Consider the following 10,958-nt stretch of genomic DNA (forward strand, 5'->3'; position numbering starts at 1 on the left):
GTCAATATCATGTGTCAATACTGTGAGAAAAAGGATACGTACATCATTTGCATGCTAAGAGCGATGAGAATCTTTTGGTATCCGGGCACGTGTAATAGTTTTGTAAAGGGTTATACTTTTAATTTTTAGAAATTTTTCAGTTTTGATCGATATTCTAAGAAAGCACAAACAGGTTCCATTTTATGTCGTATTTTATCCTTTTTTCACGTTGATAACGTTATTAGTCAATGCCATGGGACAGTCGTGTCCTGAATGATCAGATTTCCTGCTATTCAGAAAAATAGATTTGAAAATTCCACTAAATTCGAATTTATCGACAACAGAACTGCTATGTTACAGTATTTTTAGACGAAAAAGCGTGATTCAAAACTCTCTACACGTTTCTTCCCCAGAAACTCGACGGATTTTCTTTAACCTGCAAAATGCAATCGGCCATTATAGGTCGACGAAATTTCTGGACGCACTAAGCAGTATCGCACATGGCGGGAAATCACTTGAACGCTTTCTTTCAATGTCGTCACTCGGTAAAGACTTTTTAGGTTGATAAAATTAAAAATTAATACATATCTAGTAAGAAAAACACGATGATTTAATATTTTAATTTCATTAAGTATTTAAAACTGTGTGTTTAGTTTCGTGTGTGACCTAGGTTCTGTTTAAAACATTGCTGTCAAGGTCGCACACGCTGCGAAACCGGAAAGCTCGTCTTCCCAACCTCAAATTTGTTTGTGTATGATCTCCAGTCTTCCTTTTGCTAGCTCATTGCCCTCGTGCAAGTCCGATCGAAAGGTTGTCTTTCAGCAGTGTCCCTCTCACCCCCACCCCTTTTCTTCGTTTAACAGAGGTAAGAATTAACTTAATGCGATTATACTATTCAGATAGATTTGCGCCTTTATTTATGTTTGCACGTGCTTTTGATATTCGATTATAATTTACATGGCTTGTTTGCTTTTCTGTTGCTTGCAGCTTCGTTCACGCCAGCTCACATTTTGGCATGAACAATGATAATTTTAACCGATACATTCCATCGCTTCATCATGGAAGTGATTTATTTTTCCCTCCATTGAGTAAGATTTTTTATATTAGATTTCATTTCACATTTTGGTTTGTTTTATTTTTACTGTTTTCTTCGTTGTGATTTGCAGTGGGTTTGGAGCAAGAAGAGTTTCCTTTTACTTCTTACTACTCGTCAATTCACAACAATTCTATGAGCAATAATAATCAAAACTTGTACCGGCCTTATGACATTGAAAGTTCTCAGAGCAGTAAGATCTGTGAAGTCACAAATGGCGTCGGTGTGGTCCACAGCAGTGCGGGGTCCTTGGGCAATCGCAACGTGCTCGGGAACAGCAGCAATGCCTTCGCGGATTTTAACGAGACAACCTCTGCCTGGCCCCACTTTCCCGACCTCAGTTATTCTCACCATTCACATTTTGACAATGCCAACTACTGGCCTCAGCTCTTTCAGCACAATAGTAATATTTCAGAGCCAATAAATGTCCACAATCTGCGACATCCCTCACCACCTTCCAACGACCCTTTACTATTCTGTCTATCTGAAGATGATAGCAGCGGATCTATGTACGAAATAGATGTTGAACGTTCACAATCAACCTCTCCTGAAGTCATCCAAGCTACTCCTATACCTCCTACATTTACCAGCGATTTGTTTTTATCTCAACAAAATTACCAACAACCCGCGTCTGTCTCCAACGATAGTCATCAAAAGCGTCAACTCCCGATTCGGCCGATACCTCTACAAGCTAGCGTAGTACACCCAACTCAGAATTATCCCTTCATTTGTCCTGAATGCGGCCATTATTGTTGTTCCTCCGGTGGACTTAAACGACATTTGAAATTCTGCCATGTTGTTCGGGCAAAACTTAAAAACAAGAATAACGCTAATCATGCAGAAAGAACAGAAGAGTCTGAATCTACATTTCGTTATCCGTACCACGTGGATTCAAGGCCAGACAGTAAGTTTTTCTTTTACAATAGTTTTGTATTTATAAATCGTCATGTATTATTTTGTCTTGGTTTACTTTTCAGATAACATCGTAAGAGCTACACCACAGACAGCGACCGATGGAATTCAATGTGAACCAATGAACTTAGGCATGAATAATTTATTCACTGGAGGTCCTTCGTTATCTGAAGAAAACAACAACATTATTCAAAGGTAGTAATTGCTTACAATAGAAAATAATTGTTTTTAATCTTTCTGATTGTGTACAGCCAAAGTATCTCAGCATATCCCACTGTTTCGGAAACTGCCATGCCGACTTTGGTGCCGATAGTCCTGCCAATACCAGATGTTCAAGATCCTCTAGAATTGCCTATTATGAGTGATTTCGTTGCTAGCGGACGAGATCGAAAATGTTCCGAGTGCCCGGTTATTCTGCATAGCGAAAAAGCACTAGTCGAGCATCTCCTTTCTCACAATAGTAATTACTTCACCTTTTAGTAATTTTTAGTTTAATGTTCCTTAATTAAGATTTTTATTTAGTTCGTCAACCTTATGAGTGCGAAACTTGCGGGAGCCGATTTAGTCGCAAATTTCACAAGACTCGCCACATGAAGCAGCGAGGCTGTGATGGAACTCCCCGAAATCAGTTTAACTGCGAGGTGATTTTCTTATTAAATATTATATTCCTCGATCCTAAATGTCGATTTGTATTATTAGTTTTGCGGACAGCATTTTTCACGGAAGGACAACATGCTTGAACACGTTAAAAGTCACATGGGCCAAAAGAAAAAGAGGGTCAAGTTGTCCTGTCCTATCCCAAAATGCGAGAAAACGTTTAGTGGTAAACCCCAGTTGCAGGCTCATCTCAGCGTCCATTCTGGCTTGCGTCCTTACAATTGTAGTTTCGACGACTGTAAGAAAAACTTTCCTTCCCCTGCTGCTTTGAAGAGACATCTGCACAACCACAATCAAGAGAATCCGTTCCAATGCCCTCAGGTAAGATCAACCAAATGTTAAAATTTCCTGTCACAATTTTAGATGATACATATTGTTGAATTTGTCTTGTAACAGTGTGACGCCCGCTTCGTAGCCATACATTCTCTTAACCGTCATATCAAAATTCACGATGACAAAGGATCCATTAAGACGTATGAAAGCCAACAAAAGCCATTGGATGATCACATCAAAGCACATCTATGTAAGCTTTATTCATTGCATTAATTATTGAAATGATATCAATATTATTCTATGTTTCCTTAGCCGAGGAATCGTTTGAATGCGAAATCTGCTTTCGAACTTACAAGCGAATCTGGCGACTTAAAAATCACTATAGGCAAAAGCATCATGGATACCTCTATGACAAGCCGAATTCGATAGTTGCGGGTTCGTAATTTAATCTCAAGTGAAATATTATATTGTAGTTATTCTTTGATTCTCCTTTGTAGAATCAACCTTACCCAATGTGGAAGAAAATTCGCTCACTTATCCTCACGCGTGTGACAAATGTCCAAGGAAATTCGACAAGAAGCAGGCATTGCAAGCCCATTATGTGACCCACATTCAAGTGCGTCCATTCAGTTTATTAAGGGGTCTTCTCGTAAATGTTTTTTTTTTCTAATTAGGAAACTTCACTGATGTGCACCAAATGTTCTCGTGTCTACATTAGACGAGATTGTTTGTCACGTCACCTAAGATTTAAGCACCAGCTATCGTCCGAGGAGGCTTTAGAGGTAGCGTTAACACTGTTTTCGTATGTAAATTTATTTTGAAGTATGTAGGATTATCGTATTATTGGTATTCTAATAGACTATAAAAAATATGAACCCGAGAATATTTCAAGATGAGCCAGTCGCCAGTCTTACTGATGTTAGCCTCGTGGACATGAGCGCTCGCAGTTCTAGCAATGAAATTGCTAATGAACCACAAAATGAAAGTTCTGCATTGGTTGGAGAAATTGATGCTGAAGGTAATTCCAGCATTTTAGAAGGTAATGAAAATCGTTCAATAAATAAATGTGAACATATCCATATTTGACTTCATCCTTCTTCCAAAGGTCACATCATTGAGCTGCTAAGTCTACTAGTTGATTCTGGCGTGTTGCGCAGCTTTGGTTGGCCGGATTACAGCGCCGATACAATACTTCAATCTGTGCTAGTGAAGTGTGGCAAGGTAAGTTTCTGTCTAAACGGTTAAGTATTAAAACTGATACGCGAATGGCAACTGAATCTTTTTGTTTCCAAGGAACCCTTGACGCAGCCTGACATTAGCCTTGTTCAGCGTTTACGAGATAATACCAAAAGACTCTTTTCTTTCTTGGTGGACGATCAAATTGCCATGGAAAATCTATTCAGCCGTCGCCCTATTGAGCAGGTACTCCAGCAGGTTATCGAGTTAGCTAAAGATGCTAGAGGCAGCGCTAATAATATTGTTCAACTCCCTCTTTAAGTTTATTGTTTTCCTCTCCATCAATTCTCAGTCAAATTAGTTTCTCTTGTTCAAAGTCAAGACCATGGTTGGTCTCCTTGTTTTGTTGTTCATTATTATTTTTTTCTTTAAATGGCTCAGTAATTTTTCTCTTGTCATAGTCGTACAAAGATGAATTGTTCAGTTTCGTTCTATCAATATCTATCCTATCACCTTCGCAATTAAATACAATTAATTAACAGGTAAAATCACGTGTTTCATCAACACAAGTATAATCATTACATTTTGAACGAATAATAATTTTTTCTCGAATTAACAACATATGGAGTAATGAATCACTTGTCACCGCCGAAAATACTGGAACCCCAGGTAGAACTCATAGCACCGAAAAAGGCAGCAGCACTTGATCGCGCCGTGCTTGCGGCGTTAGCAGCGGTTGTATCAGCCTTGTTTCGATTAGATTTTTTCTGAAGAAAAATTTATTTTTTAGGATGCATGTGAAATGCAAATCCCAACAAAATGTTTGAAGTACCTGATTGATTGATGCTGTGTCTACTTTGGCTGAGGACTCTGCTAACTTATTAGTGCTGCTATTGGTATCAATGCTAGATGGCCGTTGGTTAACCAGTGGCAAAGGAAGGAAACGTGGAGTCGAAGAAACTAGGCCTACTACAGAAGGTGTTTCTGGCTTCTTACTTCCAACTGGGTTGGCTAGGCGAGCAGCCCACAGGATGGCGTGTCGATCTGAGGTCAGTAGCGGACCATATACAAACTGCATGCGAAAAGAAACGATGAGAAATATAAACAGTTTTCTATTAATCAGATTACTCATGTCACCTGTAAACGTTGGACAGCTCGTTTCACATGGTTTTGAATGTGTGGATTAAAGACATCGAGATCAAATGGATCCACACGCCCCTCTAGAGATTCACACAAACTTCGAGCTTTCTCCTGCATAGGCTGCATACATAAAAAGTTACGATCCTTATCTAATTCAAATCATGGATGACTTTCTTAAATTCATACCCTATTGTCTCTTGCTAGGAGCAATGCCCCGACGAATCGAACGTCGAATAGCAACTGAAGCGCAACTGCTTGTGATAGTGCTGTCGAATGGCCAGTGATATAATTTTCATAACATTTCAAGACGGAGCTAGCAGTGTCCTCCATAAGAAATAGCTGAGCTTTTCTGTAAAACGTTAAAATAGTCCCATTAGACAACATTCTAAGTGTTGGAGAATTAACACGACTTTACTTCGGAATGGCGTGAGGTCCAATGTGATTGATCTCTTGGCAGACTTTGAAGAGACTCTGTTGAAGCGGGAAACTCGGATTCATTGGGACTCTGATCTGAGACTGTACTGCACTGCCGCTTTCAGCTTCCTCTTGAATGGTGATTTCATCCCATAACTGAAAATAAAATTTAAATGCGTTGAAGGTAATATTCCCCTTTTGTCAGGGAAAGAAGTTGAACAAACCGGTGTCGATTTCAAAGTATCCGCAATCGAATTCATCCGTAGCTGAGCCTCCAGGTTTTTCCCCATTGTTGCGAGTAAGTCTGCATTCCAAAGATTAAAAAGATCCAGTGACGAGCAACGTAAAAAATCGACGAGGGAATTCCACGACTTTCCTTCTCCACCCTAAGGTCAACTCTTTGTAAGGTAAGAAACTCTCTATAAAAAAGCCTTTTATACCTGTTGGGTGTCGACGCAGAGTTTTAGCTGGGGACAAAGGTCACTCAGGCCCACAACAACTTTCATAGCAAAAATAATTCGGTTGTCGTCTTTTATGTTGAAAAAGGAGATAAATCTGTCATGAAATAAGGTTTTGGTCAAGTAATCAGGTAGAAAGAAAATATTGCTAAAAGACAATACTTGCGAACGCTCTGTACACAGCGCTTTTCCAGGGCCTCGTTGATTTGTGCATGTTTATCGAACTTATCGAAAGGTATAAATAATTCTCCTTCTTCAGTTTTTCCATCTTGGTAGTATGCTAAGTCTTCTCGCAGAAGTGCTAATTTTTGATCCCACAGACTGCATAATTGCTGGACAGTAGGCATGTAACATCGCGTCTTCATGTACACACCTAAGGAAAAAAAAAATTCAAAATTTGGTAAAGATTTTATTGACACTTGGAAATCTTTTACCACTCGAATGTTGCGGGGCCGTAGTCGATTGGGGCAAGTCATTCGGTGATTCGGTCCATAACCAAGTCTTCAAGTCAAATTTAACGTAATTTTGCTCGATTGATTGTTTGACAGTATCCAGAGCATGATCCAGTTTCCCTTGAATAATTGCTCCTACTTTTTCAACGAATGCTGGTTCAAACAGTTCTTCCCAAAGTTTTACATCAGAGCCTATCAATCTTTGCGACAGTTCACTCCACTTGTTGGCAAAGGGTTCAGCCTTTTTTTTTTAAACGAAGAAAAACGTTTACTAGCGGACTTTACTTATTATACTGACAGCTTAATTTCTACAATACCTGGAGTGTAGTGAAAGCTAAATCTCGAAGGCTGGCTAAAGTTTTTATGTTGGAAACACAGCTGAGCATTTGATTTAGCTCTTTAGGAACCAAGTCACGAATAGTTTGAAACCAGTTTTGGAATTCATTACGAATTTGACTGATGGGCAACGGTGTCCAAACTTCTTTCGTTGATGGCCTAGAATTGTTCCAATTGATAAATTTCGCTAGTAAATGCAGCAGAGAAGACTTTAAAATTCCGCAAAATTACCGAAATTCCGTTATGATAGGTGGCAACTGTCGAAGAAATCCGGGAGTAAGCGAAAGCAACTGCACAGTAGGAGGGGCAGGGGATTGGCAGGTGGTTTTGAGTTTTTCGGACAACAAACCTTGTGGCAAGCTTGATTCTGGAAAGCCCTCTTTGGAAACGAAAAAGGAGTATTTAACCACAGTTCTTAAATAATTACCTTTAATGAGTTCCTTACCGACAAAAAGTGCATGAAGGGTGGCAAATGATGATATAATGAATTGAAGGAAGCTCTGCAGTTGTTGCTTGATGCCACTTTGTGAAACTATGCGACTAACAGCTTCCGAACGAAATTTTAGAAAGTCAGAAAGCATTTGGTTGGAACTACTTCCGCGAAACAGTATCAAAGCACAACAGCTGTCAACGGCCATCTGTAAATTAACAAAAATTTGTAAAGATATGCTAATCATAAGAAACTCAAATAATCAAACCTCTAGTGTGAGCTGGATCTCTGTTAGGTGATTAGTGGATTCTTTAATGATTATTTCATTAAAGGAAGCTAATGAAACTTTTTGTTGGTTGATTACAGGAAACCATTTTTGAACATTTGCTGCACTTCCACAAACTCCACTTTCTACACTCAGACCAGTGTGAAGATGATATCCAAGCTGCTGAATCTGTGCTGCCGGGCAGATACTTCCAGCTTCTATTTGCTTCCATATGATTTCAGGTAACTCCATTAAAAGTCTTATCTGAGCTGCCAGTATTCTGCATTCTTTTTTGGCTTCCAAAATTTCCCTATGATATATAATAGATAGAAACAACTAAGTATAACCATAAGTATGCAAAGTTAATACTTTTGTTTCTCTGTTGAATAGAGATCTGTCTGGAAACCAAGTAGTTGTCTATGTTTCAGTGAGCCTAACTTGTCTTCCATAGTATGAAGATGTTCTGACACTTCCTCTGACGTTTTCTTCATTTCTGTGATAGTGTCAGCAGCCTCAATCAAATCTCGATAGCGACTCCTGCAAAAATAATCAAAACTTGTTGATTATTTATTTATTAACATTTTTTATCGATGATACGTACCCGACAGTGACCCGAAGGTCTTCTCTTTTTTTCTCTACTTCAAGTCTCATCTTTCTTAAGACCTGCTGAATCTCCTCAAGAGTCATTTTCTCAAACAACCCATCAATATTTGAAGATAACAACTCTTGCGCCATAATTGTAGCTACTTTAATACGATGTATTTTTGGTTCAACTGTAACTCGTTAACTTTTTCTGTCACTCGTTAGACATCCAATCGTTTTGTGTGATTCTCTGTGTGTTTTGACAGGTTCCAAGTTCCCACGTCAACATTTCAACAAACCGGCCATTGCTTTGGGTTATGCTATCATCTCATAGATGGCGTGACTAGTTGTTTCAACTGGAAACAACACAACATATGGTGATCTAAAAAAAATGCAGGTAAAACGCAATTACTTATTTGATTAAATTTAAATCTGGAAATGTGAAATTTCTAACATCTTTTATAATTATATGGTGTTGTATTTTCATAGGAACAAAATATTCCTATCGACATTCAGACCTCAAAGCTACTTGATTGGGTGATAAGTCGACGACATTGTACAAAAACATGGCCTCAACAGATCACTCTGGTTCGTGAAAAAATTAATTCTGCTATTCAGGATATGCCAGAACACAAAGGAATCACTAAGCTTTTGACAGGAACTTGTAAGGATCTAGAGTTTTTATTTTAATCATTTTTTCTTATAAACTTTGCCTAGGCCTATAGATATTTTTCAATCGGGTCATGCTTTACAGATATTAACTACTTTCACTGCCTCCAAATTGTTGAAATATTGAAAGAAACTGAAGCCGATACTAGAAGCTTATTTGGTCGTTATGGCTCCCAGAGAATGAAAGATTGGCAAGAAGTTGTTCGTTTGTATGAAAAGGATAATGTATATCTCGCAGAAGCTGCCCAAATTCTGATGAGAAATGTGGCCTATGAGATACCTGGAATTAAAAAATCCATAACAAAATATGAGCAAGTTCAACATGTAAGTTGGTATTAAGGTAAAAGTTTTAGTGCACACTTTCAACTTTTTTCTTGTAATCAGGAATCTGAAAAGAAAGAAAATGAATGTGTAAAGAATGCACAAGATTTTAGGGATAAGTACAAGTCTCTTTCAAATCAACTTGGTATTGAAGGGAAAAACATCAAGAATGAGTTGGCTGATCTACTTTGCAGTTTACCTGAGATGTACAAAGATGTGGCTCAACAAGGAAGAAAAACAAAGGAGGCTGCTGGTAGATATAATCCATAACATTTTTAGTAAATATTTATTTAATATCCTTTTTCAAATAGCTTTTTATCGAGAATTCCTTGGACAGATGATTACCGGTAACAGCGAAGTCTCATGTCTTCCGGTGTTGCAGTACATCATTGGTAAGAAATCATTTTTTTTTTAATTTTGTAAACGTAATTGTAATTTAAATGAGAAATCTCTAGAAAATGGCAATACTACTGTGTACGAGTGGCGTTATGGCGAACCTCCTTTGCGCATTGAAGAACCCTCAGTTTTGGTAGCTGAACCCGAGGCCCCCACTACGACTGATGATGCTGTAATATGAATTTTTTATAAATAAAATTATGTAGTTAAAATTAATCGATCATTTCCGAACAGATTGACTTTGGAGATGCAGCTATTGACTTTGGAAGCGATGACGTGGAATTGGAAACCGGAGATATTGACTGGGGACAAATCGACATGCTTCCAGATGCCCACGAAGCAACGATAGATTTTTCGACAACCGAAGATGCCGAATTGGGAATTGTCGTCCAGGAAGCCGGTGTTGAAGGCGGAGTGGCTAGAGATATTGAAGCTCTGACGGTTTTGGACTATCACAAAACTAGAAATATGTTTATCGACGATCTTGTAGAGGTGAAATTTCTTATAAATTACCCTCATCAAATAACCATTTCTGATCGATTTCTTCTGAATTTAGTTGGAAGCTTTCTTGAAGCAACGTCTAATGGAAATTCAAGCAACTTCCAAAGAGTCCAAGGGTTTCAGTTTCACACAGACACACTCCAGCACCGAAAAGTCTCCCCAACAACTCGAAGAGATGCTCAGCCAAGTGTTGAGTACGATCGATGCTATAAACCGGCCGAAATTGAAAAATTTAGCTCTTATTCGGGAATCACCAAGGTAATTTCTGAAATGGCTGTAGCTTGTTTTAATTGATACATGTTTCAGACTGTTTGACGTGATTGGTTTAGGTACGTTGATCGCGTAGCGAATTCTTTGCAACAGCACTTGCGATTGGCCGACAAGATGGAGGCAAATCGAACGATTTTAGCCGAGAGGCGCCGTTCTGCTGCAGCCGAACAGGTCGGTCTCCAACCGACTTTAAAGAAGCTGATTGAACGCACTAAAGAGTTGCAGGCAGACCTCGAGAAAAACATTTCCAAGAAATATAACAATAGGCCCGTTCATATCACCGGTGGTGTCACCTCCCTCTGAGAAGAAAAAGTTTAAGCAAACTTTTTGGGGTTTTTCTGTTTATTTTGATGGTGAGATTCTCTATAATAATACAATCTTTATCTTATTCAATTAAAACATTTCGTGTAATTCTCAAATTGAAATGTTAACGCTAATGAGCTAATGGTTTCCTCCAAAATCCAAACCTTCCGTCCTCCCCTTATTTATTGTTTTTCTGCAAGTGTACCAGTTCCGGTGGGTGTGTGTGTGTGTGTGAAAACGAGGCAGGCAGCTGATCGAATGCCAAATCAATGGACAGTTTGTTTGCTTTGTGCACAGCGGCAGTCACGCTGTCGGGCCCTTTTTTATATAA

General features: G+C 38.8%; 3 protein-coding genes across 3 annotated transcripts; 2 read left to right on the forward strand and 1 right to left on the reverse strand.

Annotated features, from left to right (window-relative positions):
* The first annotated feature begins 652 nt into the window (after window positions 1-652).
* Window positions 653-4,638, forward strand: LOC124199963. Its single transcript, XM_046596035.1, has 15 exons — window positions 653-844; window positions 967-1,067; window positions 1,146-1,976; window positions 2,050-2,179; window positions 2,236-2,444; window positions 2,507-2,625; window positions 2,684-2,962; window positions 3,038-3,164; window positions 3,227-3,349; window positions 3,412-3,530; window positions 3,589-3,696; window positions 3,773-3,953; window positions 4,020-4,135; window positions 4,208-4,336; window positions 4,552-4,638. Exons 2-15 carry the CDS (start codon window positions 995-997, stop codon window positions 4,627-4,629), a joined length of 2,622 nt encoding a protein of 873 aa, XP_046451991.1. The 5' UTR covers window positions 653-844; window positions 967-994; the 3' UTR covers window positions 4,630-4,638.
* LOC124199962 (conserved oligomeric Golgi complex subunit 1-like) lies at window positions 4,626-8,484 on the reverse strand. Its single transcript, XM_046596034.1, has 15 exons — window positions 8,187-8,484; window positions 7,955-8,122; window positions 7,589-7,895; window positions 7,336-7,528; window positions 7,122-7,269; window positions 6,872-7,049; window positions 6,537-6,795; window positions 6,265-6,475; window positions 6,085-6,199; window positions 5,869-6,030; window positions 5,646-5,800; window positions 5,417-5,579; window positions 5,228-5,350; window positions 4,923-5,162; window positions 4,626-4,857 (listed from the first exon to the last, which is right to left on the reverse strand). The coding sequence occupies exons 1-15, from the start codon at window positions 8,318-8,320 to the stop codon at window positions 4,726-4,728; spliced, it is 2,688 nt and encodes an 895-aa protein (XP_046451990.1). The 5' UTR covers window positions 8,321-8,484; the 3' UTR covers window positions 4,626-4,725.
* Window positions 8,434-10,717, forward strand: LOC124199964 (CDK5 regulatory subunit-associated protein 3-like). The gene is made up of 9 exons (XM_046596036.1): window positions 8,434-8,564; window positions 8,657-8,831; window positions 8,922-9,160; window positions 9,221-9,410; window positions 9,469-9,549; window positions 9,613-9,725; window positions 9,788-10,045; window positions 10,110-10,312; window positions 10,384-10,717. The coding sequence occupies exons 1-9, from the start codon at window positions 8,559-8,561 to the stop codon at window positions 10,625-10,627; spliced, it is 1,509 nt and encodes a 502-aa protein (XP_046451992.1). The 5' UTR covers window positions 8,434-8,558; the 3' UTR covers window positions 10,628-10,717.
* Window positions 10,718-10,958: the final 241 nt, after the last annotated feature.

Source organism: Daphnia pulex, chromosome 8, assembly GCF_021134715.1.
Source record: "Daphnia pulex isolate KAP4 chromosome 8, ASM2113471v1".
Classification (NCBI taxonomy): domain Eukaryota; kingdom Metazoa; phylum Arthropoda; class Branchiopoda; order Diplostraca; family Daphniidae; genus Daphnia; species Daphnia pulex.

Excerpts from the sequence above, each read along its gene's own strand:
- LOC124199964 (XM_046596036.1), top strand. Across the intron at positions 9,411-9,468 it reads AAAAACAAAGGAGGCTGCTG|CTTTTTATCGAGAATTCCTT; the intron begins GTAGATATAATC and ends TTTTTCAAATAG. Across the intron at positions 10,313-10,383 it reads CTTATTCGGGAATCACCAAG|GTACGTTGATCGCGTAGCGA; the intron begins GTAATTTCTGAA and ends TGATTGGTTTAG.
- LOC124199963 (XM_046596035.1), top strand. The coding sequence starts at position 995 with ATGAACAATGATAATTTTAACCGATACATTCCATCGCTTCATCATGGA. Across the intron at positions 1,977-2,049 it reads CGTGGATTCAAGGCCAGACA|ATAACATCGTAAGAGCTACA; the intron begins GTAAGTTTTTCT and ends TTTACTTTTCAG. Across the intron at positions 2,963-3,037 it reads ATCCGTTCCAATGCCCTCAG|TGTGACGCCCGCTTCGTAGC; the intron begins GTAAGATCAACC and ends GTCTTGTAACAG.
- LOC124199962 (XM_046596034.1), bottom strand. The coding sequence starts at position 8,320 with ATGGCGCAAGAGTTGTTATCTTCAAATATTGATGGGTTGTTTGAGAAA. Across the intron at positions 8,123-8,186 it reads GACCTTCGGGTCACTGTCGG|GAGTCGCTATCGAGATTTGA; the intron begins GTACGTATCATC and ends TTATTTTTGCAG. Across the intron at positions 7,050-7,121 it reads CCTATCATAACGGAATTTCG|GCCATCAACGAAAGAAGTTT; the intron begins GTAATTTTGCGG and ends GAACAATTCTAG.